At 38.0% G+C, this 26,708-nt stretch overlaps 1 protein-coding gene across 50 annotated transcripts in view; it reads right to left on the bottom strand.

Annotated features, from left to right (window-relative positions):
- Nrxn3 (neurexin 3) overlaps nucleotides 1-26,708 on the bottom strand; it is a 1,566,538-nt gene that overhangs the window by 329,947 nt on the left and 1,209,883 nt on the right. For all 50 annotated transcript variants that reach the window (XR_009593039.1, XR_009593040.1, XM_060387963.1 and 47 more), the window contains one exon: nucleotides 13,715-13,896. Coding sequence is in view for 48 of the 50 variants with exons in the window: in XM_060387963.1 (XP_060243946.1) it covers nucleotides 13,715-13,896 (182 nt within the window). In the remaining 2 variants the exon portion in view is untranslated. The remainder of the gene's footprint in view (nucleotides 1-13,714; nucleotides 13,897-26,708) is intronic.

The following is a 26,708-nucleotide window of genomic DNA, read 5'->3' as shown; positions in this document are numbered from 1 at the left end:
ACCAGGAAGAAAGAAAGAAAGAAAGAAAGAAAGAAAGAAAGAAAGAAAGAAAGAAAGAAAGAAAGAAAGAAAGAAAGAAAGAAAGAAAGAAAGAAAGAAAGAAAGGAAGGGAAAAAACCCAGGTGATCACCTAATTTTTGGAATCTTAATGCATATGCGTCCAAAGTAGAGCTAGCCCTGTCAACTTAATTGTGCTGAGGAGATTAACTCAGCTGATACGGCTGAAACACCCAGCACATTTCCTAGACGATAAATAAACCACCAAGTAGAGACATGATTGCAAAAGTATGTGGGCCGTCAGAGAATAGGAGGTCTTAGCCCCGAACAGCCAATGAGTAAAGTTGTTTTCAAAATATTTCACATGCAGTGGTTTACATTTAATAAAGAGCTAGGTAATTTTATCACCATTAGGGGAATCTGTAGCTATCCAAGCTAAGATAATGACAAGGATAATTAAATTCTCTGCCTCATTGCACATCATTTTGGGCAGTAGGGGATTTGTTCCTCAGGGGATGACAATAAATCCAAACTGTCCTTCCCAAAAGCTCCAAAATAAAAAGCAAGGTTGGAGAGAGAATCTAACAAGGATATCATCCCAGGATCACAGGTGCTCATGGGGTCAGCAGTTGAACCATTTACATATTAGGAAAAGTTGTGGAATTTTAGGGAGGTGGAGCCTTACCATAGAAATTAAGTCGCTGGGAGCAGACTTTGTGTCTTTCTTGTCTGACCCTACTTCCTGTTTGCTCTCTCTTTTCTTATGTGGCTCTACAGCCCCCTGTTCTTGCTTGCTATGATGTACCTGTTGCCATGTCTTCTCTGCCTTGGTAGACTGTATCCTATGAAACTGTAAGAGAAAGTAAACCCTTTCTCCCTGAAGTTGTTTTTGTTGGAGTACTGTATCACAGTGTTAAGCGAGTAAGTAAGACGCCAATCATTTAGAAAAGGAGAGATTGTTTGTAGTAGGGGGAGGGTTTTAATGAAAAACAAAACAACAACAACAACAAAAAACAAAAATAAAAACCCATTACTTCGTACATCATATACAAACTAATTAAAAAACAAAAAACAAAAACAAATCTAGTTCAATCACGTTAACATGTCTTTGTTATTCTTTTCAGGTTCCCAAACATAGTTCTCTCAGCAATGAGAGTTTCTTTTCCTTCTGTCTTTATTTCTTTCCTTCCTTGCTTACTCTCTCTCTTTTTCTTCCTTTTCCTTCCTTCCTTCCTTCCTTCCTTCCTTCCTTCCTTCCTTCCTTCCTTCCTTTTTCCTCTCTCTCTCTTTCTTTCTTTCCTAAAAGGAGGTAGCCATACTAGTATTATCATGAAAAGACATTATATAGTCCAATGAGATGGCTCAGTGGGCAAAGATGCTTGCTGCCAAGTCTGAGGATCTGAGCATAACATGTACCAATCCCCACCCCAAGTAAATAAATTAAAGTTAAAAAATGCTTTTAAAAAGAAAAGTAATTATACTCATTTTGTAAGTAGGGACATGGGTGTATTCTTGCATTTATCATTACCATAATCCTATAAGGTTGTCAGAATAATATCCATCGTCCCATCATTCATGCATGATAATTGCTATGTGGTGGTAGTAAAAGAAATACATGTTATGTTCTTGGCTCTCTTTTAGTAATATCCATGAGAAACAGCAAAGGGAGAGATAAAAATGCTGGTGATAGAGGAGTAATGACCAAGTTTATATGTTCATAACTATTATTCAAGACAAAATGACATCACACACTAAGGAGAAATAACTAAAATGTATAGAAAAAAAATTATTCCAATTTCATTGAATTCTGTAACACTTCACTATGTAGGTTTATTTATGCCTTCTAGCATTTTCTTTTTAGCTTCCCTACCGTTTCTTCCTTCATCCCTCCATTTTCTTCCATCATCTTGTATATTCATTTATCTGTTTCTCAGGTTTGCATTCAGTGTCTTCTCTGGAAATCTTAGCAAATATTAAAGCTTTGGTTGTCATTGAGGGCTGAGATATCTGAGTTTCTGACACTATCCTAAATATATTACATAAATTCATCACATTTTCAGTTGGATAGTTCAAGTGGTTGACTTTTGGATGTCTTATATTTCACATCACCTGAGTTAAACACTGATTTTATCATAATTTTGATAATGCCCATTTATTTATGCCATGTTTGGCTATTTGTTGATGTTGTCATGGTTTTCTTCACTTTTTGTATTCCTTATTTCTCTCCCTTTTTGTACAACAGTTATCAATATCTGTTTATTTGCTCTCTAAAATGTACTTTGCTTTCATTCTCATTACCTTCCTATAACCATTATTACCCAGTAAGGCTCAAATATTTTTCTCAGACCTCCTAAACAATGCTGCTTGTTTATCTTGAGTAACTGAAAAACTTTTTTTTTCAGTAAGTCAACCTAGAAATATATATTCCAGGTTTAATTATACAAACATATTACATGAAAGAAATCAAAAGTGCTACCAATTGGAGAAAGAAGAAGGTCTATAAGAAAAAAAGGAGAGATGGAGCAAAAAATAATAAAGGCATGATATAAAGCATATGTAGCGATATATAGGTGTGATTGCCATAATGAAACCAGTTTTTGGTAATTCTAACTTTAAAAATTAATTAAAAAAAAAAACAACTGGGTATATCATCTTCCACCAAAAGTCTTTCAACGTTTTCTGTTTTTGGAAGCAATCTGCCATCAGCATAATATTGAAATCCTTCAAGCTAGGTCTATAAAATACCAGGAAAGAAAACAAAAACAAACACAAAGCATACATTCCATTATCTACTGTGGACCAGGTTCTTGCTAAGCATTTTCACATACATTCCTATAAAGCTTCACAGCAGCCTGCTAACAGAATTATAATTAGCATTTGCATTTTAACGACAGTCAAATGATTTATCCAAGGCATGGAGTTAGTTGCAAGCCCAGGTAGAACTAAATAAGATCTTTCTTGCCTCTACAACATCATCTTCTTTGTGCTCATCCCCACTGTCTGTCTTCTGTCATAGAACTTACTGTTTTTGAACAGACCTCCTCAATAATTTGAAAATGCATCCTGAATTACATGTCATTGATTTTATGTCTAAGTTAGCATATTTATCTAGAGTACTCGACCAGCTTTTACAATCTAAAATTCACACCACCTTTTCTACATACACTTGTAAAAACTTTACACCAGCACTGTTCTTGCCTTGCTTGGCATGTAGCTAATTGTGTGTTAAAATGGAATCTGAGGTATGACTATAATTCTGGAGGTTAAGCTTCTTCATATCTCCAACAATTCCAAATAAATTGCTGTTTAATAACTCTTCAGTGTATTAAAATGATCATGATGATGATTTCTACTCAGAATCTTTCATTAGTAATAGAATCATAATTAAGAGTCGAGACTGGGTTTGAAAGCCCATTCAGCTGTTTATTGGCAGTGCTATCTTGAAGAAATTCTCTGGCTTCATTAAACAAGAATTGCCTCATTTGTCATATGAAGATATTAATAGTGAATGCTCAGACAGGAGAAACTAAACAAAGTTCTTATCAAAGTCCTGTACTTGATATTTTGTCCATCAATACTAGTGGTCATAAGAACAATGAGAGTAACACAATGCCTCTCAAAAATACCTTCTGGAGTAAATGTCAGCAATAACCATCTATCTATTAAACTAGCTGCCATGTTACAGAAAACAGAGCAGGAAATGTAAATGGAATCACAGAGCTTATGAGGAGAGCCAAATATAGACTATAAGACTTAATTGCCAATCACCCAGTGTCATTCCTGAGTCTGAAATGACTGTGAGATGAAGGTTGGCTTGAATGGATCAACAGGACTTATCCAAGTGTCTTTAGGTGATTCCAGGTTCCAAAGGTATCATTTCATACTGGAAAAGTCAGGTGTGGCTGTCAGTAGTATCTCTGAGGCAAATTCAGTTATACAGTTCTTTCAGCCATCTATCAGCGAAACACTAACATGTTAAAACAGCAGCGATGACAACACCAGGATCTGAGAATATGATGCCGTGGAGCAGGAGGCTAATGAAGTTCCCCCTCAATGAGCTCAGTTTCCATGCCTCCTGTATGCAGCCAGCGATCTAAAATCCATCATCTGTAGCTTCAGGGTGGCAATGAGTTATTGCTTTCTCAGTTGCACTGAACAATACCCCAGGAGTAATGACTAGTAACGGTGCAAGCAGTGAGACAATGAGATGATTCATCTCACTGGCGTGTCCAGCAGTGTTAAGTCAGGCCTGCCACTAAGGCACACCAGCTCCAGCATTCCCTCGATGGCATCTGCAGTTCACCCGGCATAGTGCATTTTTGATCACTATGTCACAAAGTACTCTGCTACTCAGGCTTGTTTGACTATTTTGAAGACCATAGCCACAAAAGATATGGGCCATCAGACTGACTTCCAGATTCTACATTTTATGCTCTAGGGCCGCTCCAGATCACAAATGTAGATTTGATTAATTTTCAAATAAGTGGCTTTTGATGAGATGGTGTTTTAGGTTTGTTTGTTGTTTGTTTCCCAAAGGCTGCCCCAGAAGACTTACAGAAATACTTCAGAAATGACTTTACATTCATTTTTGTTACTGTCTTTAAGTCTGTTGTTACGGACTTAAAGACAGACTTCTTAGAAGTTTATACTACTTAGGTTGAAGTTTACATGTGACCATTGTTTAGGAAAAAAAGAACTTTCTCCAAACTGAAAAGTTAATTGTGGAAAAATCATGAAACATCAATAGAAAATCCATTCCTGACTGAATTAAGCATGAGAATGTGTGTGTGTGTGTGTGTGTGTGTGTGTGTGTGTGTGTGTGTGTGTGTTTGTATGTTCTTTCATTCTTATGACTTTTGGCTAAGTCAAGATTGATCTTTGCATCCCCAACATAAAGCACCTTGCCTGGCACAAAGAAAATGCTCAGTGTAAGTACAATGGATGTTAGCCATGAGCTCTGTTACCTTGATCCTAATTTCTCAAGCTTCATATTATACAAGCATTGAGGAACCTGGACCGTACCAGTCTAAGGTGCACTTGTGAAAATGATAAATGAGGAAGATACAGATATTTGGCCTTTTACGCTTATAATTGTCTGCCAGACACTAAATATTGTCTATGTGGTTTGTCAGTGCAGTTTTATAATTGCATTATTATGCATTTAATTTGCATATTAAGTTCATTATTCACTTTTCTTCGCATTTTAGAGAATAAGGATCTATGAATATTTTTATATCTTTTTGGTTTCCCGTTTACTTCATGACAGTACCTATTCATCTGTATAATCTAGATACATTCACATAAAGAGCTTGGTCCTAACAATGATTTGATTCAGTTTTATTAATCTCTGAGTAAAAGGTTACATTACTTGTGTCTTTATCTGATACCACAAAATAAGTCCAACCTATTTTGATGTTAGCTTTAGATGGAAAGGATTTTCTGACTATACGTATTTGTTGCTGTGGTTGGTGTTAATGGTGGAACTCAGGGTGTCGATTTATTTTTGCCTTTTTTTTCCTTCCTCTTCTCTATCTCCCATTTTCTTTTGCAAAGTAACAGATTTCCACTTTATATGAGTAATAAAATTAAGACACCTGGTCCTAATGAGGAGTGTTGCACATTCACTGTGTTTCCAGAGCCCAGTGAAACATCACACTGAAGGAGGAGTGAGTCATAGTGCTTTCCCCCATGACATAAAATGAGACCGGATGCAGCATTATAAGGGCAAAGGATGGTAGCAGAGGTTAAGCTACCCTGGCACTTAACACAAGATTCTCTTGTAGTCAGAATTCTAGATTTGACATCTTATCTCAAGCGTAGATGATGTTGCTCTCAAGTTATTTCATAATTGACTTTTGGTAAGGTGATGTTTTGTTATTATTATTTCCATAATTGCAGACTTATAAAATGCTTTCAAAAAACACTATGTTCGTTTTTAAAATTCAGTTCTCCTTTGGCAGATGTGTGTCTACATACACATATATGTATTCCCTCAGTGCGGTCATCATATATTGTGTATTTCTTCAAGAAAACTCCTCTTCTATATTTGTGCAAGCCTTGTTGGTAACAAACAGCTTGTAGGTAGTGTATTTTGATTGATCTTCAGGAAAAGTTGGCAACATTATCTTTTTATTTCCTTTTTAAAGAAGAGGACAAATTTCCAAATGGTTGTGACATCTTCTCAAATTGACTAACTTACTTCATAATAGCAGCAATGAGCCTTCAATCAAAAGTGTTTGGTTTCAAATTGAGGTCCTTGTACCTGGTATGCTGCCCTCAGATCCACGCATGGAATGAAAATCAACAGATTTCAAAGGAGGCCTCATGTACCTATTAGAGAAGTGGGAAAACATTCCGGATCTCCCATGCACATAGTTGCCTGTGGTCCAACTTACATAAGCAGTCCCCTCAATCCTGGCTCCTCTTGCCTTCTCCCAGCTTCTCCAGTTCTGCAGGGGTGGCGCAGCTAAGCTGGGAGCTGCAGAGAAGATGCCCAGCAAGCCCTCTCTGTACAAGTGGCTAATGATCTGGAAAAGCTCCTAAGCCCAGAAACCCCTAAGAGGCCTTTTTCACTAAGAACAAATAAAAATGAAAGGGAATGTGAGCCAACCTGCAGTGCACAGCACTCTGTGGGAAACGAGATTGCCTCCGCTGGACAGCTTTGTATTTCTCTTGTTCTCTCCCTCTTCCCCTGTACTACCAGTCTCTAAACAGCAATACCCCTCTGTGCTCCATTGGACATCCCCCTAAACAAAGTCCGAAGTCTAATCCAGTTCTGTCAGTGGCCAAATCAAGGGATGAAGCTGAGTTAACAGACGCCTAACTTCACTGAGAACTAACCTGCCAGATGTCGATGCTTGACTGTAAATATTCACACAGAGACAGCCAAAATGAGGCATCCAGGATAAATTTATAGATGCAATAGACCAGAGGAACAGACCATTTATCACATTTCAGCTCTGCTCCCTTTTATTCTCAAGGAGTCTCTTTGAATATCATAAATTGTAGAGAAACAATATTATACAAGACAAACTTAATAAATACTCAATTTCCTCTTCATTTGACCCAAGAGATATTACTGATAACTTTTTAGGAGAACACAGTTTGGGGAAGAAATTCTGCCACTGTGGTACAGGACTTGTCGGGACAGCCTTCTTTTGTCTTACCTATCTCAGCTCATACACATATCTGCATGGTAAGTCAGGAAGGAAGTTGAACAAGGTTATAGATTCTTGTCAAACAAAACAGATGTCCTGACACATAAATTTTCGCTATTCCTGAAAGGCTCATAATTAAAAAATGAATCCAAGAGGATTTACTGTAAATTACACACAGGGAGAAAGAAATTAATATGGTGTCTTTTCTACACCAGCATTAACTCCATAGAGAGAAGCTAATTGCTGCCCAGTTCTCTGTGACCTTCTGTTTTATAGGTGGTGAAAGGAGGTTGTCAAAAGCTGCCCAGGAGCAATTGCAACACTTCATGGTAATCCTTTCTGTGATCCTGTGAAGGTGAGGATAACATGACATACCTCTAGACAGCATAGATGGGGGGAAAGAGTCAGATGTCACTCACAGCTGCTCTCCAAATATTGAGCTGATTAACTCAACAATAGATTTCACTAGAGGAAAACTTATATTTGAAGCAATTATTTAAAAAAAATCTCTCATCCTTGAGACATCTTTCTCCTAAAGAATTTTTTTTTATGCACATGAACTTCAACAGATTTTTTTTTGCCTTTGTCAAACACATTTCATTCATTATTTCATTAACATCGTCAGCAACAATTGACATGGAAAATACAGGGAAGTATAAACCACAAACAAAGAAAACAAAGACCGTTAGCTAATCTGGAATAAATGATTTCCAAGTTATACTGATATCTTAGCCTTTTCTGGTTTTTTTTTCCCTTAAAGAATCCAAGCTCGACCTGCTAAATATTGATTATCAAAGCCACTTAAGCCCCAAGAGTGGGGAGACTTGAGGTTTAAAGGAAGGCATCAATGGGGTGGGGCAGCTAGGCAAAATATAAAATGGAACACAAGCAAACAAAAAAAGATCACATGTAGAGCATTTACACAATTTAGCCCCCACTTCTCTCTCTCTTTCTTCAATTAAATGTCATCACTCCCCCCCCAAATTTTCTCTCTTAAGACCTGAGTTTGATTCGCAGCATCCACCTAAAAGCCTCATGCCATAGTGTACGACTGCAGTTTCAGTGGAGGTAGCAGATCCCGAGGACTTGCTGGCCAGCCAGTCTAGCAGGATAGACCAGTTCCAGGCTGAGTGAGAGGCTCTGTCTCAAAAAGTAAAGGGGAAAACAACTGTGACCGCTGGCTCCCACATTCATATGCATACATGTGCATGCATATACACAGTTATACACACAAACATGTTAACACACTGAAATAAAAGTGCTTTAAATGAATTAGCAAATAAATCTAGGGCTTTCAGTAGATCAAAAGCTTAAGAAGAAAACTATTTTCTTTTTTTGTTGTTGTTTGTTTGTTTTTGTTTATTCAAGACTGAAAATCTTCTGTAAAGCAAAGGACAAAACAGCAGCCTACAGAAAGGAAAAAAGAACCCTACCAACCCTACATCTGACAGAGGGCTTGTATCCAAAATATATGAAGAATTCAAGAAATTAAACTCCAAAACAGCAAGTAATTTAATTTAAAAAAATGAAATTATTAGCAGAATAATCTTTATGGCTGCAGAAGCACTGAAAGGAATGTTCCATGTCCTTAGTCATCAAGGAAATGAAAATCTAAATGACTCTGGGATTTCATCTTACACCGATCAGAATGGCTAAAATTAAAACCTTAAATGACAGCTCATACTGGTGAGGATGTGGAGCAAGAGGAACACTTCTCCATGGCTAGTGAGACTGCGAACATGCACAACTACTTTGGAATCAATTTTGTGGTTTCTCAGAAAATTGGGAATGGATATACCTCAAGACCCAGCTATAAAACTCCTGGGCATATACTAAAACTTTTTTCTGCCATACCGCAAGAATGCTTGCTCAACTATGTTCATAGCAGCTTTATTCATAATAGCCAGAGACTGGAAACAACTTAGTTTGTCCTTCAACTGAAGAACTGACAAAGAAAATGTGGTACAATTACACAATGGAGTATTACTCAGCCATTAAAAACAAGGACATCATGAAATTTATAGGGAAATGGAAGGAGCTAGACAAGATCATCCTGAGTGAGGTAATCCAGACCCTGACAAACATGGCATGTACTCAGTTATAAGTGGGCTTTAGTCATAAAGTACAGGATATAACGATTCTACAACAACAAACCCAAAGAAGATAAGTAACAAGGAAGGTCCAAGTGTTCTCACTGAAAAGGAAAAAATAGACTTGACAACAGGGGTGGATGAAGGGAGGGCACCTGGTAGGAAAGGAAGTGGGAATGGAAACAGGAGGGATGAGGTGGGGGGAGGACAGAGTTAGAGAGTGGATTGGAGGAGGCGTCTCTAGGAGGAGCTAGAAACCTGGAACAATGGAAACTGTGCAGAAACCTATGCTGGTGAACCTAGCTAAGATTCCTATCAGTGGGGGAAAAGGATCTGAACCAGCCATCCCCTGTAACCAGGAAAGAAATCTAATGGAGGGTTTGGGACAACAACCCAACCACAAAACCTTAGACTCACAATTTCTCTTGCCTACAAGATGAACAGAAGGACAGAATTTGAGGAAAGAGCTAACCAATGACTTGTCCGGCTTGAAACCCATGCCATGATACTATCACCCACCCCTGATACTACTACAGATATTCTGCTATACTTGCAGACAGGAGTCTAGCATCACTGTCATCAAAGAGGCTTCAACTGATGGAAACTGATGCAGAGACCAATAGCCAAGCATTAAGTGGAGTTTGGGGGATCCTGTGGAAGAAGGGGAGGAAGGATTGAAGGAGCCTGTGGGGTTAAGGACACCAGAAAAAGAGTCAACTAACCTGGGCCCATAGGTGCTCATAGAGATTGAACTCCCAACTAATGAGCATGAATGGGATGGACCTAGCCCCTCTGCACATGTGTAACAGTTGTGCAGTTTGGTCTTCATGTGGGACTTCTAAAGAGGGAGCAGGGGCTGTCTGTGACTCTGTTGTCTGCATTTGGAACCATTTCCCCTGACTAGGCTGCCTTGCCTATCCAAATAGAAGATGCACCCAGTCTTACCTCAACTTGATATGCCAAGGCTGGATCCATGGTTGATATCTCCTTCTGAGGAGAAGAGGAGAGATAGGAAAAGAGGAGGTGAGAGGGAGGGACTGGGAGGAGAGGATGGAAGGGAAGCTGCAATTGGGATGTAAAGTAAAAAAAAAATGATGTAATTAATTAAAAAAAAGAAAAGAAAAAAGGAAAACAAATGATGGAGTGGCTGTGAGGAGAAAGTACTGTGTCAGAATGCTGGCCAGAACGTTTACTGGTCTAAGCATTAAGGAAGTCAATATAGAGATGTCTCAAAACATTTAAAAGAGTCCGGCGCAGTAGTTAAGTGGCAGAGTACTTTGTTAGCATGTGTGATGTCCTCAGTATTGACAATAAAGAGATGAAAATATAATTATCACATGATCTAGATTAATCATTCCTGGGTTAGATACCTGAATGACTATGTCAACGTGGCAGAGAAATTCTTGCATAGCCCGGTTTATTGCAGTCTTATTCACAACAGCTAAGAAATTGAAAGCTTTCCTGTCTGTCAGCAGAAAGATGGGTAAACAGCATGTGGTACACGTATACACTGGGATTTCATTCAGCTGTTAAAAAACTGAAATCATGACATTTGCCAGAAAATGTTTGTAACTGGAGACAATTATGCTAAAAAATTTATTGGAGTCAGAAAGAAAGCATGTTTTCTCTCAAATGCAGACTCTAGATATAAAGTGTGTGTGTGTGTACTTAAATAGAAAAGGGAGTATGATGTGAAAGGCCTGGAGAGAAAGGAAATCTTTATTTTTAAAAATATTTGTTTTTATTTCTGTTTGTGGTGTTTTCTATATACTCATATCTATGTGATTGCTTACAAAGGACAAAGGGGGATTCAGTCCCCTAGAGCAAAAGTTACAGGTGGCTGTAAGCTACTCAACATGGATACATGGATAATGGGGACTGATCTTGGGTCCTCAAGAAGAATAGCAAGAGGTCTTTCTGCTGAGCCATCTCTCCTGCCCCTGGGGAAGGAGTCTTAGGGAATTGGAAAGGGGTGCAGAAGAAGGAAATGAAAAAGTGCACAATATGATGACATATGTGTAAGAAAAGAGCAAGGTGAAATTCTATTTTGTAGTTTTTTTGTTTGTTTTTTTTAAGACAGTGTAGAATGAAATCTTTTGCCTCCTGCCTAATCCTTATTTTTTTTCTTTCTTTCTACAATGACTCCTAAGTGCTTTTCTTTGGGATAATTTTCTTAGTACAGTGAAACAAACCATTCAGCACAAGAAACCATTGTTTATGAGACTGTAAATGTCTCATGAAGCATCCTAACCAGTATTTATTCTTTTGCTTTCCTGAGGACCACACTTAACTATTCAAAGAGTCTGGATTTTACAGCAATCTTTTGATTTTTCTACTTTATCCTTTTATTCTGATTGTGTTAAAGAATACAGGAAAAAAAAAGACTCATTAGGAGATTAAAAACGGTTTCAAATGACTGGGGCAATGCTTATTAAACATGCTTATTAAAAGGTCATGGGCAGGGCTGATTTACTTACTTCAGACCTGTGTGGATTTTTCACATTACAGTAAGGAAGATAGACTAGTTTACATAATTGCCTATCTGAAGCTTGGAAGAAAACATCTTTTTCGAATTCATCAGAGTGTTTAATTAATAGCAGCATCTCTGATTTACTCCAGGGTAATGCTACATATTCTAATGAAATTTTTGAGTGTATTTTTACTTTCATAAAATACTACATATAATGTCAAAACTAAAGTACATGACTATACAAGGAACACCTGGTAACACATACAAACAAATGCATATTACTTGGACACAAAGGCATGGTTAGAGGTTTTAACTTTTCAAACTCAACAATGAATTACAGAATTCAATAAAGGGATAGTATTGTTGTTCCTTTGAGAAGAAGTTCTCAGTATCCACCAACAGTTTGCATCAAACCCTCTGCTACACCCCAAGCAAACTGTCAAAGAGTAAGTCAAAACCTTTCTTAAGAGTGAAGATGAAATACCAAACCCTAGTACCTAGAAATGGATTCACTGGCAGCATATTATTTGATGGCAAAAGATGTTGATGACTAGGCCAAATTGTATTTTTCTTAGGAAGTCACACTGAACAAAAAAACATAAAATAAATAAATCACCGTGAAAATGCAAGTTGGGTGGTAATAATAGCCTAGTTATAGCTGCCATGAAATAGTCATTAAGTCATATGCAGCATAAATCTTCTGGAGTTTTGTAAATGATGGTAGCTCTTGGAGGCTAAATAAAGATAAACTGTAGTGACTGTGGCTTCCTCTCTCTTTGCTCCTTGGCATGGGCTTTTATAATGTTTAAGCTAAAACTCCCAGCACCATATGGTTCCTGAAGCATCTGAGAAAGAATTAAAAATCTTCAACTCGATTCCATATTTACTTAAGACTAGTGCTTTTTTGGGGCCTAAGGAGTGTCTTGCTCTGCTCTGGTTCATCCTGGGGCTTAAGTCTTGTGCCTCTTGCTGGTCTCACATCTGGATAACACCAGCAGAATACTGCTATGGCTGAGCCTGCTGCTGTGGACCCAACTTGCTAATTCCAATTTCTGGAGATTTGCAAAGAAAAACTAACACTCTTCTTTCCTCCCTTGATCTGCAGCTTAGATTCAGAGTCCCATCAAATGCCCCTTTTCTGCCTTGGTGGAGATTGGCATTAGTCCCAGATGATCTTTTTTTTTTTTTTTTTTTTTTTTTTTTTTACTGTTTTCCCCCTCTGCTATTTAAACTGAATCCTTAGTGTTCCAAATTAAATCCATTCTTTCTAACCCTGTCATTGTTAACTAATGAGAACAATTCCTCTCTCTGCTCTTGGTGGCTACATGTGGGGTACTTACGGATGAGAATCATATCTTTCTGTAGCCTACTTTTTAACTGTAGACTGCACAGTGATAAAATGGGTTAATTGTTGCTATAAAAATATTTTCTATCCTCATAAGAAAGTAATTTTTTCCCTCCAAATCTTTTTAATTTCTTTGTTTTGCACAATGCTCTTACGGTCTTCAGAGACTAAAAGTAAAATTCGACCCCACCACAGACACAAGATTTAAAGGAAAACGTTAAATACGTAATATGCATGCATAATTCAACTTGCTCACTGGGAAATTTTCTCCTTGTCACACCCACTCTGCTACTAGAGCCTTAGCTTTCATCACACATTCCTCTCATACCTGTGGTCACATTTGCAGCCAAGTTTTATGAATGAATTCTTATTGGAACAGAATCACATCTTAAAAGCATATTGTTTGTAGCAAAACCAACAGCCTGTATGACCTGCAAAGTCCATAATGCTGACATGCTGGCCCTTTAGAGAAAGTTTGCCAACCCCCAGCTGTCTGTCTAACCCTGAGTGTGACCGACTACACAACAGAAGACACCCCTTAAAAGACATGCACCTATGTCACATTTATGGAGAATGTTCTCCTGTGTCTATCCAACTCACACCTCAGATCACCAGGAAAACAAAAGAATCCAGGCCAGAGCTGGATGGTACTCACAATGTGGAGCTGGAGGAAGTCTCCAAGCCCTGGGGCACTGTCAATGCGTACTAAGATGCCATCCTTCACAGTGGTGCTGAATCCAACGGCGAGGCGGTCAGAGCGTGTGCTAGGTCTGTCATTCGCTGGCCAGGTGTAGAGGATGAGACCACCACTTTTCCCAAAGATATACGTGGCACCAGCTATGAAGGCAAAGAAAAGGAGACATCAGGGCCACTGCATTATGCATTGCCTGCTCTAGTACAACATTGAGACTACAGGAGACGGCTGTGGGAGAGAAGCTTCTCACGCTGGATAGTATCTGGTCACTAAAAGGGATGACTTCCACAGCTTCAGAAAGTGCCTGTCTCCTGGCATTAAGGATGCTTGCAATGGGACTGAATAATAAAACAGATGTTATGGAGAGATGCTCAGTATCTTCCACTTCACTGATGCATACCAGTGAAGTATGCATGATACACTGGGTAATGAACTTTGTTGAATGTTAACAACTCTCTCTCTTCTGTAACACCAGAATAAGCCTTCCATTTTGCTAAGACAGGCATGAGATAGAAACTTAGTCCCCTGTCCCATCAGTGGAATCAGGAGCCCTTCCAAGGGTACCACACCCCTATGCTTTCAATGAAGAAGCCCCAAAGTATTATTATTTTCCCAATCCAAAGGATGGAAATGTGGCCTGGTGGCAGGAAGAAATTCAAGTGAAGCAATCTTTCAATGAAATTACTGGAAGCAATAATGTTTTACATTTTTAAATTTTTGGCTCTGGAAATTTCAGATAGATAGATAGATAGATAGATAGATAGATAGATAGATAGATAGATAGAATTGAGATAGCCTGTGTCTGGGGCTCAAGTATAAACATAAGATTTGTTTCAGTTGTTATTCAGTTTATATGCAAGTGCTGCAGATAACTTTAGACAGGAGATTTTAGACGGTCTGTGTATTGACTGTTATGACCTCTTACTTGTAGTCAATTGTGACTTTTCCAAATGCAGCACCAAGGTTCACTAATGTTCACACACTTTATCATATTTCAAACATGGGGTTTCTGGACTGGATCTAGCTGGATGACTCAAAATACTTATGTGTTTCATTATTATCTGGCTATAAACATGCTGACACAAATTATTTCTGGAGTCTTATAAAATTAAATACCTGCTTCCTAAGTATTTATTTGATATGGACACAATGGGTCTCATGTCTTCTCAGAAATGACAATCCAGAAAGGAGCTATAGCAGATGTAGAAAACCACCGGAAGATAATGACTTTTTCAAGTGATAAATTATGTGATCAATTATACCAACTAGGTTTATCTATGCTTTTACTATTTATTCATATTCTGACTATCATCAGTGTTAACCCTAGCTTACCAAAAGTACATTAATTGAATCTACTTATAAAAGCAACAGGGAGAAAAAAAATATTCTGAGATAGTTGGTCCTATTTGTTAACTTGATAGGGTCTATAATTACTTATGAGTAGAACCTTCCAGGCATGGCTTTAAAAGATGTCTAGACTAGGTTAACTGAAGTGTGAAGACACAATCTGGAGGCAGGTGATGAGGGCTGTGGATTAAATACTGCAGAGAATGCCGGCTGAGCATCCGTTGTGATCTCCCCCAGCTTCCTGACTGCTGATATAGTATGACTAGCTTGTACCATCATCATTTTGCTGCCTGTTGGACTACATCTGGGAACTGTAAGCCAAATCAAACCATTTCTCCTTTAAGTTGGTTTTCAGCAGGGCATTTTATCACACAAAGGTGGCAGGCAGCTAATAAATATTTGTATTTTAAAATATGTTAGAGTCTATTTCAAGAAACAAGAATATCAAATTCCAAACTGGGGAAGAACATTATAAATTTGGTAGCTCAAATGTACTAGGACATTGTAGCCTCTGTTTTTTTGTTTTGTTTTTGTTTTTGTTTTGTTTTACCAGTAGCAAGTTGTTTCATTCAATAAACTTCTCAACATCCAAAGTTCATTTGGCATTAGATTTTCCTGTGTGTATCCCAGTGGACTTGATGTGATTCTTATGACTAGTTTTTTAAACATTAAACAACCAAATATTCACTCAATCTTTAGCATTCACTAAAAACCTCAGTCACTGGTCCATATCTATTGTAACAGTTAATGTATAGAAAACAGTGAAATAATTACATCAGCTATACAAGCAAAACATTATATAGCTTGCTTAAAAAGAACAGGCTCATTTGGACTGGAATTGGGAGTTTGTGTTCTATGGCATCCCTGTAGAAGTACTAAGCCCTCTGAGATGTGTGAAAACCCACTTCCCTTTTGAAAGGTCGCCTATGTGTCTTGTTTCTGTTAGAGCCATTTGTATATTACAAGCAGCACATAAATTTTGACTCTCTATAAGCTTCTCAATCCTTACAGGAGTCTCCAGAACCACCCCCCCCAGGATCATGTAGAGAATCTGGGGCTATGGTATGCAAAGTTTATGTTAATTCCATATGCAAAACAATGTTTGCTCTCTCCTACCCACAAACACCCTCAAAGCTGTTCAAAATTAGAAATCTTGGTAAAAGAATTTATGCTTGATATCTCTCCATCTGTGAAGAGTTTAAACAAGTCCTTTTCTGTAGATGATCACAAATGTCACCCTTGCTTTCTTCATTCTTTATTTGGAAAACTGAAGGTTATTCAGTGATTAATGTATAAAATCACCAAAAATGCAAATTAGCCTGTGACATTTCATGCCACTTTATAAAATCTTACCCAATTCTGTCCCACGTTCATTGTGGATTTGCAACAGAGGTACCTTCCTACTCTACCAGGGAAGAATTTCATCTGCACAAAAATAATATTAAACATGCAGAGCAAGGCACAAGGCTTCACAGTTTGCAAAGCCTCTTCTGCACTCTTAGGTGAGGCCAGCAATTGCAGAAGCCAATTCATTTGCTAACAGTTTTACAGATGTGAAAACAGAAGAGGCTCAAATATCTGTCTCAAATCAGGGGCATCTACTATTAATTGCCCCCAGGAGCCTTTTTTTTCAATCACATGCCAATGCAATTACAAAACATGATTTGACAACGCAGCCAAATTTTCCATACTTAGCCTTACATGCTTCATGTCTTCTAAGACTGAAATAGAGCATAAACAAAGCCACTCCCACAGTGTTGGCATGCTTGCAAACAGCATTCTGGGTTTTGGCAAGCAGATAGCTTCACAAACTCTTTTCACTTCTGTGTGTACCCCTTCTCTGTTCAATAATTCTCAGTGTTCCACATAAAGAAGCTGTTCAAAGATAATACACAACCTTTTACATGTTGTGTTTAGAAGTCATGATGGTGTTACTTTTTAAATCAACAGAGAAGAAAACCTCATTATAACACTAGCAGATAGGTTAAATAGATAGAACATCTAATTTTACAAAGCTATTTCTTTCTCTGGGTCTGGATTCACAATGACATCATCTTAGATAATTCTGACTTTTAGATGAAACGGTTTATTCCGCAAGGTACCAGACTGTAGAAACCTGTCCTTGGTTCTGAATTTACTAGTAACAGTGACCAAACTTCCTGAGGACACTCACAGCCTAACAATGCTCTGAAATGATGTTAATTAATTGCCATCATTTTCTATACTGACAATGCCGTTTTTCCAGTTTTATGTGTTTCTTATCTCGAACGCTTTTTATAAATAAACACAAACTTCTTGTTCATATTAAAGAAAAATGTCTAGGCTTCAAATGAAACACCACGTTGTTTTAGAATTTCAAATTTAAAAATTCTTAGTTTTAAATTACAAATCGCTGTTTGGAGAACAGTGTTCTGAGGAACGCTGCTCCTGAGTCCCACGGTACCACAGTATGTGTTCTCTCCTCCAAGACTGCATTTCTGATGGATGGGTTCTGACTGGACTCAGTGTGTCGGTGACAATATCAGGCTAACTCTGCAAATAATCAGAACAATATAAATCTAATTCATTTGAGAAAAAAAAACTAGAAAAAATATTACTTGAAGAAAAAATAGCTATGACTGCCTTTGGGTCATTTATTTAATGCCGCAGCATTTATTAAGAGCAGAATGAGGTTACCACATGGAGTCTCAACCAAGATGGGGTTGTAGGAGTGAAATCCCTGCATAGTTACTGCCAACTGAGATCAAGTACCTCTGTGCCTTAGCTTCTGGTATGTCACTATTTCACCCACAATATACAAATAATGAACTTAGGTTACTGTTTTGAACAGACTAGCCATATACTGAGATGAAATGGATGGTGAAGTTAGAATTGTAATTATACAAATGAAGCTGTGAGGTGAGAAGAGGGGGTGTAAGAAAAGTAGTTTGGCTGAAAAGGGGGTCCAACAGACTGCAAAGTAATACACTCAGGAAGGTGATCGAGAACACACCTGCATGTAGACATAGTAGCTAAGTAGATAATTTAGACTTTTTCAAAGAGAGTAGTAGATTGTTTTTTCTAGTTTACATTTCTTTCCAATATTTTGAAAACACTGGTGGATTTTTTTTCTTCCTAGTTTATTAGAATTTGTTTGTTGATAACATCTCAACTTTTCCTTTTCTGAAGCATTTAGATAATAATCATGGCTATTGTTTTGATTTAGCAACTTCAAGTCCCTGATTTTACACTGATCTTTCTGCATCCAGGCCCTCATCCAAGTCACCTGTTACTTTTTGGATGGATATCAAGGAAGTAGTATCATGGACTTGCTTAAGATTCACTCCATAGGGGTGTGTGTGTGTGTGTGTGTGTGTGTGTGTGTTTTATTTACAGACAAATCTATATGTAGAGAACTTTAGATAGATAATATAATTGACTATCTGTGATTCATTTACTACTTTGTCCATCAGGTAATTACACATAACATGGCTTTAAGAAGTCCTCAGGTTCTATGTTAATTGGACGTTTATGTTGTTTTGTATTTTTAATACAAACCAGATTTCCCTGAAATAATTTTTATTGTTGTTGAAATAGAAATGCTTTTCGGAAGTGCTTCCCAGGGGAAACCTGTGAGTGCTAAATTTAACAAGAACTAGATAAATTACTGGAAGACAAGAATAGTATTGGAATAACAAATTAGTATAGTAAGTATAAACTTACATACCATATGATATGCAAAGTTTGTTAAGAAATAGTATTCCACTGCTATCCTGGCCTCTGTGAACACTGAGAACATAGACTAGAGTTCTGTGACAGTGACATGACACTTGCTCTACTTTATGGTGTCACTATTTCTCTTTGTTCAGTCTATCAAGCACAGTGTGGAGAAAGAGTTGTGATCCTTATGACAAAAATTGACAAAATCCTATTGAAGAATAAATGGACTATCAATGACTTAAAATATATGCTAGCAGTAGATTTGGTTGTTGATATTAAATAACAACTATCTTTTATTCATAGCAATTACTATATAGCTAATAAAAAAATAAAATAGAAAAAATTGTGGCTTACATCTGAAAAAAACCTCTTCCAGCTAATGAAAGCACAAAGCCAGGGGGCATCTCATGGTGATTTATTCCTGAAAAGAATAATTTCTCAACTATTTTCAGAGTGATCTATAATTTTCTCTCAACTTCCCTCTGTATTTCTGTGTCTTTGGAGTGCTGTATCACACTCATTTATTCTTAATGGTAGGAAATTACATATCTGTGGCAGTGTGTGGTTTTCAAATTGCTTTCTCTGGGAGTGTTTTGTTTGGTTTGTGTTTTTGTTGTTTGTTTGTTTGATTGATTGATTGCTTTTCCTTACCTCAGCACTCACTAAAGTTTTAATGAACTTTTTTTGTTACTGTTTTAATTTCTTTAGAAAAGAAGACATTTCAGAGATTCAACAACTTGATGTGGTGCTAAGTGGTGGAAGTGAGAATGCATTCTGACGCTCTTCAACCTCACCTCCTGTCCTTGTGCAGCCATTGGAACAAATGTCCCAAGAGATTCCCAATAAACCAACAGCTGTACAATGGGGAGGGAAGGATGAGTGAGAGATGAAAATGTGCAAGCAAGACCTGGGCCTTGCAGAAGCAGTCACTGGGGAGGAACAGGGTAAGTGATGCAGATGTTACCAACAGCCCCCAGTGAATTGGAAGGACAGCTTATTGATCTATTTTGCCACGATGAAAATTAAAAAAAGAAAGCTTCAAAAACAATGATGAAGTGGCCTCAGATAAAGTAAAATAGAAAGCATTTAACCTTAAAAGAGAAAATTCACCCAGGTTTTTGAACATAGCTTCCCTTTGGCAAAGAAATAAATATATTTGCTGCTTATTAAATTGAGAAACTGAAAGCAATACCTAGAAGTCAAATATGTCCTCAGGGAGTCAACTATTTTCTCAGGGAGAGCCAAGCACTGCATGCCTAGGCAGATGGGGGCTCTCTCCAGATGGGGCAATCGCTTTCTCTTTCTCAAAGAAAGACCAATGAAAACTAAATAGAAATCAATCCTTCAAACAATTCAATATTCTAAGGCTCAGGAAACAAGAGCTTAATCCGAATGCTTCTGTGAACCGACCCAGCGCAGGGTCCGTATAACACCGGCTGTGTTCAGAAACGTGGGAGTTCAGCCTTGCCTAATGTAGTCCTTCGGTATTATACCCAATGTCACAGAACAATGAGAGGCAGGAAGATTTAAAACTAACAAATCAACAGAATGCTTTTCTATGAAAGTCCATCATTATTTAGCTGCAATTGCTAACAAAACCAGAGAGGCCCACTCTTCATGGAGATTAGTTAACTGCTAAGCCTGTCTCCGCAAATATTCTTGAAACTGATGACAGGAAAGCTTAGGATTTCCCAAGGAGAAATGAAGAAGTAACTTGCTACTTCTGAAGCTTAACCACGGACAGGCATATCTTTTCTGGGTCACTTTTTGCACACCTTACTCTCCCAAAGTCTGAGTAATATAAAATGACACGCAGTTTTGGCAAGCCTTCAGTAACCCTGGCAAACACACCCCACCCTCTCTAAGTTCCTGTGATGATGGTGTTTCCAGAAACATAGCACTTTGGAAATGTCACATCAGACAAGCATGAAAGACATGTATCTTTCTCATAGAACCCTAGAGTACCTCTGCTAAGGATAAAGGAGGTGTTTGGTAATATTGAAATTGATCTGATAATAAAGCATGTTGCTCCCTAGTGGAACTGGCTTTTCCAAAGCTCGCTGTCTTTCTTATGGTGCTTCACAGTACTTTTTTTTTTTGACAGTTCAGTTGTTAAACTTTATTGTAGTTTCTAGATTCTCATTCATTAAATCATTCACTTATTTTAAAAAAATATAACAAAATAAAATATAATAAGAAAAAACAAAAGCTATTACATCACTGCTGAAAAATACAAACCAACAGGAAAAGAGACCAAGAGAAGGCATAAGACACAGAGAGCCAGTCGATCCCACACTTAGCAATCAATCCCATAAAAATAACTGGAATCCATAATATGCACCCTGAAGACCTGGTGCAGGACCATGTCGGCCCCGCCCATGCTTCTTCAGGATCTAGTTTCTTTTATTATTCTTATTAATTACAGTTAATTCACTTTGTATCCTCCCTGTAGCACCCTCCCTCTATCCCTCCCAATCCCACTTTTCCTCCCCCTTCTCCACTCATGCCCCTCCCTAAATCCACTAATAGGGGAGGTCTTCCTCTCCTTCCTTCTGATCCTAGTCTATCAGGTCTCATCAGGACTGCTTGCATTGTCTTCTTCTGTGGCCTGGTAAGGCTGTTCCTCCCTCAGGGGGAGGTGATCAAAGAGCCAGCCACTGAGTTCATGTCAGAGACTGTCCCTGTTCCCATTACTATGGAACCCACTTAGACACTGAACTGCCATGGGCTACATCTGTGCAGTGGTTCTAGGTTATCTCCCTGAATGGTTTTTGGTTAGAATATCAGTCTCAGAAAAGTCCCCTGTGCTCAGACTTTTTGGTTCTCTTGCTCTCCTTGTGGCACTCCTGTCCTCTCCAGGTCTTACTATTTCCCACTTCTTTCATAAGATTCTCTGCACTCTGCCTAGAGTTTGGCTATAAGTCCTAGCATCTGCTTTGATACCCTGCAGGGCAGAGCCTTTCAGAGTCCCTCTGTGGTAGGCCTCTGTCCTGTCCCCTGTTTTCTCCCTCTTCTGATGTCCATCCTCTTTGTCTTTCTGAATGGGAATTGAGTGGAGGAATGGATACAGAAATTGTGGTACATCTACACAGTGGGATATTACTCAGCAATAAAAAAAAAAAAAAAAAAAAAAACATGAAATTTGCAGGCAAATGGTGGGGACTGGAAAAGATCATCCTGAGTGAGATATCCCAGAAGCAGAAAGACACACAGGCTATATACTCACTCATAAGTGGATATTAGATACATAATATAGGATTAATTTACTAAAATCTGTATAACCTAAAGAAGCTAAACAAGAAGGAGGACTCTGGCCAAGATGCTCAATCCCCATTCAGTCTCTAATTTCAATAGTAACATTAACAGTGGGATTAATGCCCATATCTGCTCTGTGAATGAATGACTCCTAGTACACAACATAATATTATAAACCCGCAGAGTGCACAGAATGACCGCTGCATACATTTACTAGTGTGACCCCGGGAAGCATCACACTGGCATGGGTAACTTGGGCATCTGAAATTCATTTTCTCTCTCTCTCTCTCTCTCTCTCTCTCTCTCTCTCTCTCTCTCTCTCTCTTTGAGACCAGAAGCCTTTCTCTGTGGCTTGTACAAGGCCATTTCCACCCTTGCTGTCGGCGCATGCTAACACATGAGTGGCACCAGATTAGCACTGTACCCATTGGTCCTAGCTGCCTCTGTTCTCGAAGATACTAGACATGTAGGATTGGGAGTTTCTTTGATGAACCCAATTTAATCCATTTACAGCTTCAGAGAGTCTATCTCTAAACAAAGACTACAGATTTTTTTTTGCTACCTTTGGGGGTTCTTGAACCAATCACCATGGATACTAAAGAATGTCTTGGCACGAATTTATGAGAACACGATTCAGCTCCTAGCAGCTACTGTCTCCATTGTAATGATCAGACAAGTCAACCTACAATATGCCCAGGAATAATTATACCACACTCATAAAGTTGTGGGTTCTGTAGGTCAGCCTCCACTACTAGCTTTTACCAGAGATTATCTCACAACCGACATAATTTAACTTTCCTAACCACACCGCTTCTTACTTAAGGAAGCAGAGCCAGTCCCAGGAAATTGCACAGTATTTGGGTTCAATAAAGTAAATATTAAGCTTTATTGTCAAACAAAACGAAAATCCAGAGCCCTTCCATAATATCAGTTTCTGAAAGATAGGGCTGCTTAATTTATCTCTTCATCAACAATTGTGAGAGCTTGGAAAATAAATGTTACTGAGTGAACCAATAAATTTTGGGCTGCCTCTTTGTATATATCTTCACATTGCCATTCAGGGGTGGAGAAGAACTGCAAATAGATGAAGAAGAAGCCACAGTGCCCATTCATTCGGCTCAGCATGGAATTATTTTATAAATACTCATCAATTAGGGTTTATAACAGCACCCATGATCAAGTAGCACATAATGTTCAATTTATAAAAGAAAACTACCCACACAAACATTTGAGTGATTTTTCTTCAGTGTGGGTTTTGGCAGGCTCAGATAATAAAAATCACACCCATTTTGTTTCAGATTGTTTTCTGTTACCTCTTACTTCCTAAATCACACCTCAAATTCTTTTCATTGGAAAAAAAAAACCCGTAATAAATAAATACACCTCAGCTCTAAATTCATAGGGTTATGTGGGAGAGAACAATATGATCTTCATTTATCTCATAGAGCATTAACTAACAGCAAAGACCATATCTACATGTCTGTTAGGAAATTAGAGATGAATTAGATGAAAAGCAAAAATGATGATCCAGTAATTACTTATCATCCTTTTTCTGTAGAGTTATTTTTCAAAATACACGGCTTCTGATAGCATCTTTGGGGACCAGGTTAGGAGAGAGGGGAAGTTCAAACTACCTTGCTTGCCTCCATTTCTTCTTTAATGCGATGGCTTTGAAATGTCTTTCCTGCAAGCAATCAAGGGGTCTCTATTTCTCTGGAAGGGAAATACAGATGAAAAGCAATAGCTTTGATTGAAATATCTGATTTATATAGGCTTCACACTTTCTAAAGCCAGGGGCTATGCAAAGACAATTTTGGTGTTTCTGTGGCTCTAATTTATAAAACGCGATTTTCCTGAAAACGTTGCCTAACATTTTTGAAGGGTAATGACTCTGAATTGCAGAAGATACATTTTAACTATTGAAACCATCTTAGAGTTAGGAAGGGGGAAGGCATGTGAACCATTATGGCTCATGCTCCTTGCTACATAATACAAAATTATCTTTACTGTGCCTCAGTTTCTACATGATTGAAGTGGAGATAGGGGCTCATAAGTTTCCTGTGCTGGCTGAGGAGCTACTTGGCAATTGATGGAGGCTGGTGAAGGGATAGCCATTTTTCTTTTGCGGTATAGCCATTGGTTGATTTCTTATGCACCAGCAAATGGTTCCATACCCATTCACGTTTGGGCAACATTAATTGGTTGCAGTAGATATTGAAGAAGAAAAGGAAAAGAAGAATATTTGGATAAAAAGTTAAGATGGAAACTTGTTTAGAGCTGGTGCAGGTGGAGTTGGAGGAGTGACGAGAAGTAGATATAATCATAATACATTGTATACAGGTATGAAATACTTTTCCTACCTATTAGTCTTAACAAGTTGTAATGAAGATCTCAGTAGGACATAGAGAAGCCTGGCTACATCATGCACTTGCTGTACAAAGATGAGGACCAGATCCCCAGAACCCACACTGAAGATAGGTATGGTGTGTGTCTATGCAGCTAGGGAAACAAGAAATAGCATTTTCTAAACCTTAAGGAGACAAGAGAGAGCATGATTTGCTGGCTTGTTGGCTAAACAGTCCAGCCCAATTGATGAACCTCATGGTCAGTGGGGTACCCTGTCTCTCTAAGATGTAAAGTGATAAAAATATTCAATATTCACTTCGGACGTCCACATAAACATACACACACATACCTACATATATGTACAACTACAGGACACATAGATACATACATATTACTCTACACACCATACATACACATGCACAAACAAATAGCATAGTCAATTAAACTAAAATAACTTAATATTCTTATTCTATCAGGGACAGCTCAACATGAAATGACACCCCTTTCATCACTGTGTCTGCCCCACACATCTGTTTTAATATAGGTACAAGTCTCTTTATATGCAAGCTATTTTTTTTTATCAAACCAACTATTCAAATGAACTTATCAGCCATAAAATACTGTACTCTACACATATCAGGGCCACGGCTCCTTACTGAAACTTTTAAAACATTTTTGAAGTGATAGGTAACCCCTGATGAGTCTCGCAGGGGCTGACAAGCCGAGGAACAACACGTGCTGTGAAATGGTTTGAGTAGGAATGACCATATAGAGAGCTCAGGAGTGTCCTCCAAGAGAAGGAAATTCTCATTAGGATTTTTGTTTGGATTTCACGTGTGTTTTGTTAAGAAGAATCACATTTCCCCAGCTAGCTTCAGTTCTTGATCCTCCTGCCATTACTTACCAAGAGCTATAATTTATATGTGTGTGTCACCATCTCAGCTTCAGTATCTCATGTATGTTTCATATTGGGACACGTGGTATTCTGGTTGTGTTCTTTTGGCAAATGCTTATGGATTTTGTAGTTAGTGCGTATAACGGACATGTGAGGCTGAGGAGGAAGTAACGTCTTTGATGATGGAGGCCCTTGCCTGACACTCATCCAATATGTCTTGACTTGGGACTTCTTGGGTACCAGACGTATGAGATGCAAATTTCTGTTGCTTACCCAGATAATAAGTACAGACCGCTTTGTTTTAGAAGCCCACATGAACTAAAATACTAAAGAATCCAATATACTATTTCCCTCTTTCTGAGATTAATTTTTAAGTCATTGTACAAAGAATTGGACCTCACTGCAGTTCTTATTCACCCCCTCTTCCATTGCTTCCCTGTTTCCACCGTTCTTCTTTGCTTGTCCTTAGTTTTGATCAGGCCTTCCTCTGATTGCATGTTTCATCTATTCCACCATGCTCTCACCTGCCATCACCTTTTAAAATAACTTCTTTCTTTTTCATGGTTCCCCTTCCTAACACACACACGCCAATAGATGATAAACACACAACAACAACAACACCAAAACAGCTTAGATAATTTCGCTCATGAATATTCATACAATTTTGTGAGTAAAGTCAAGGGTTCATTAAAACTTGATTCCAGGACTATTAGAAGTAAGTGCATTACAACATTAAAGGTATCTAGTCACCATAATTTATTATTTCACCCAATTAAAGTAGAATTAGAATATAATTTTATCTTGGATTTAACAAAATCCTACAGACATTTCTTCCCAAACTTTAATTAAAACAGGAAGGAAGCAAAGTGTTTAAAATATGATAGTAACTATCAACGCCAACTAACACCACACCGAGTAATAAAAGGTGCATGTAGCCTTTGACAGTAAGATCAGGAAACAGAAGTGTTCATTAGTACAGTATTGCCAGGCATTATTTATATGCTCTTATTAAAACAGTAAAGCAATAAAATAAAACAAGCTGTAAATACTGGAAAGGATCATAAGTTTTAAAGGATACGTAAGTAAATGCCTGCATACACCGAATCTTCAAAGTCTATTAAATCAGTAAAAACAGATGTTAAGTTGGTGTAAGATTTGCTACAAACATTCAAATCTATAGCTCACCACCCTCTCAAAGTTGATGCAATGATTTCCACAAGGGGAATAGGACCATTTGAAAGAAAAAAAAGGACAGTCTTTTCTTGGAAAATTTAACGCACATGTGAAAAGAATGGCTCTGGGTACTTGATTTACTTATATTATCAATTAATATCCAGATTATATATGGAAATACAGAGATAAAACCCAAAATAATACACTTAGAAAATGGGAAGGGCTGAAGATGTCATCCAA

Source organism: Meriones unguiculatus, chromosome 7, assembly GCF_030254825.1.
Source record: "Meriones unguiculatus strain TT.TT164.6M chromosome 7, Bangor_MerUng_6.1, whole genome shotgun sequence".
NCBI classification, from domain to species: Eukaryota; Metazoa; Chordata; class Mammalia; order Rodentia; family Muridae; genus Meriones; species Meriones unguiculatus.
This window is presented reverse-complemented; position numbering and strand designations above follow the sequence as displayed.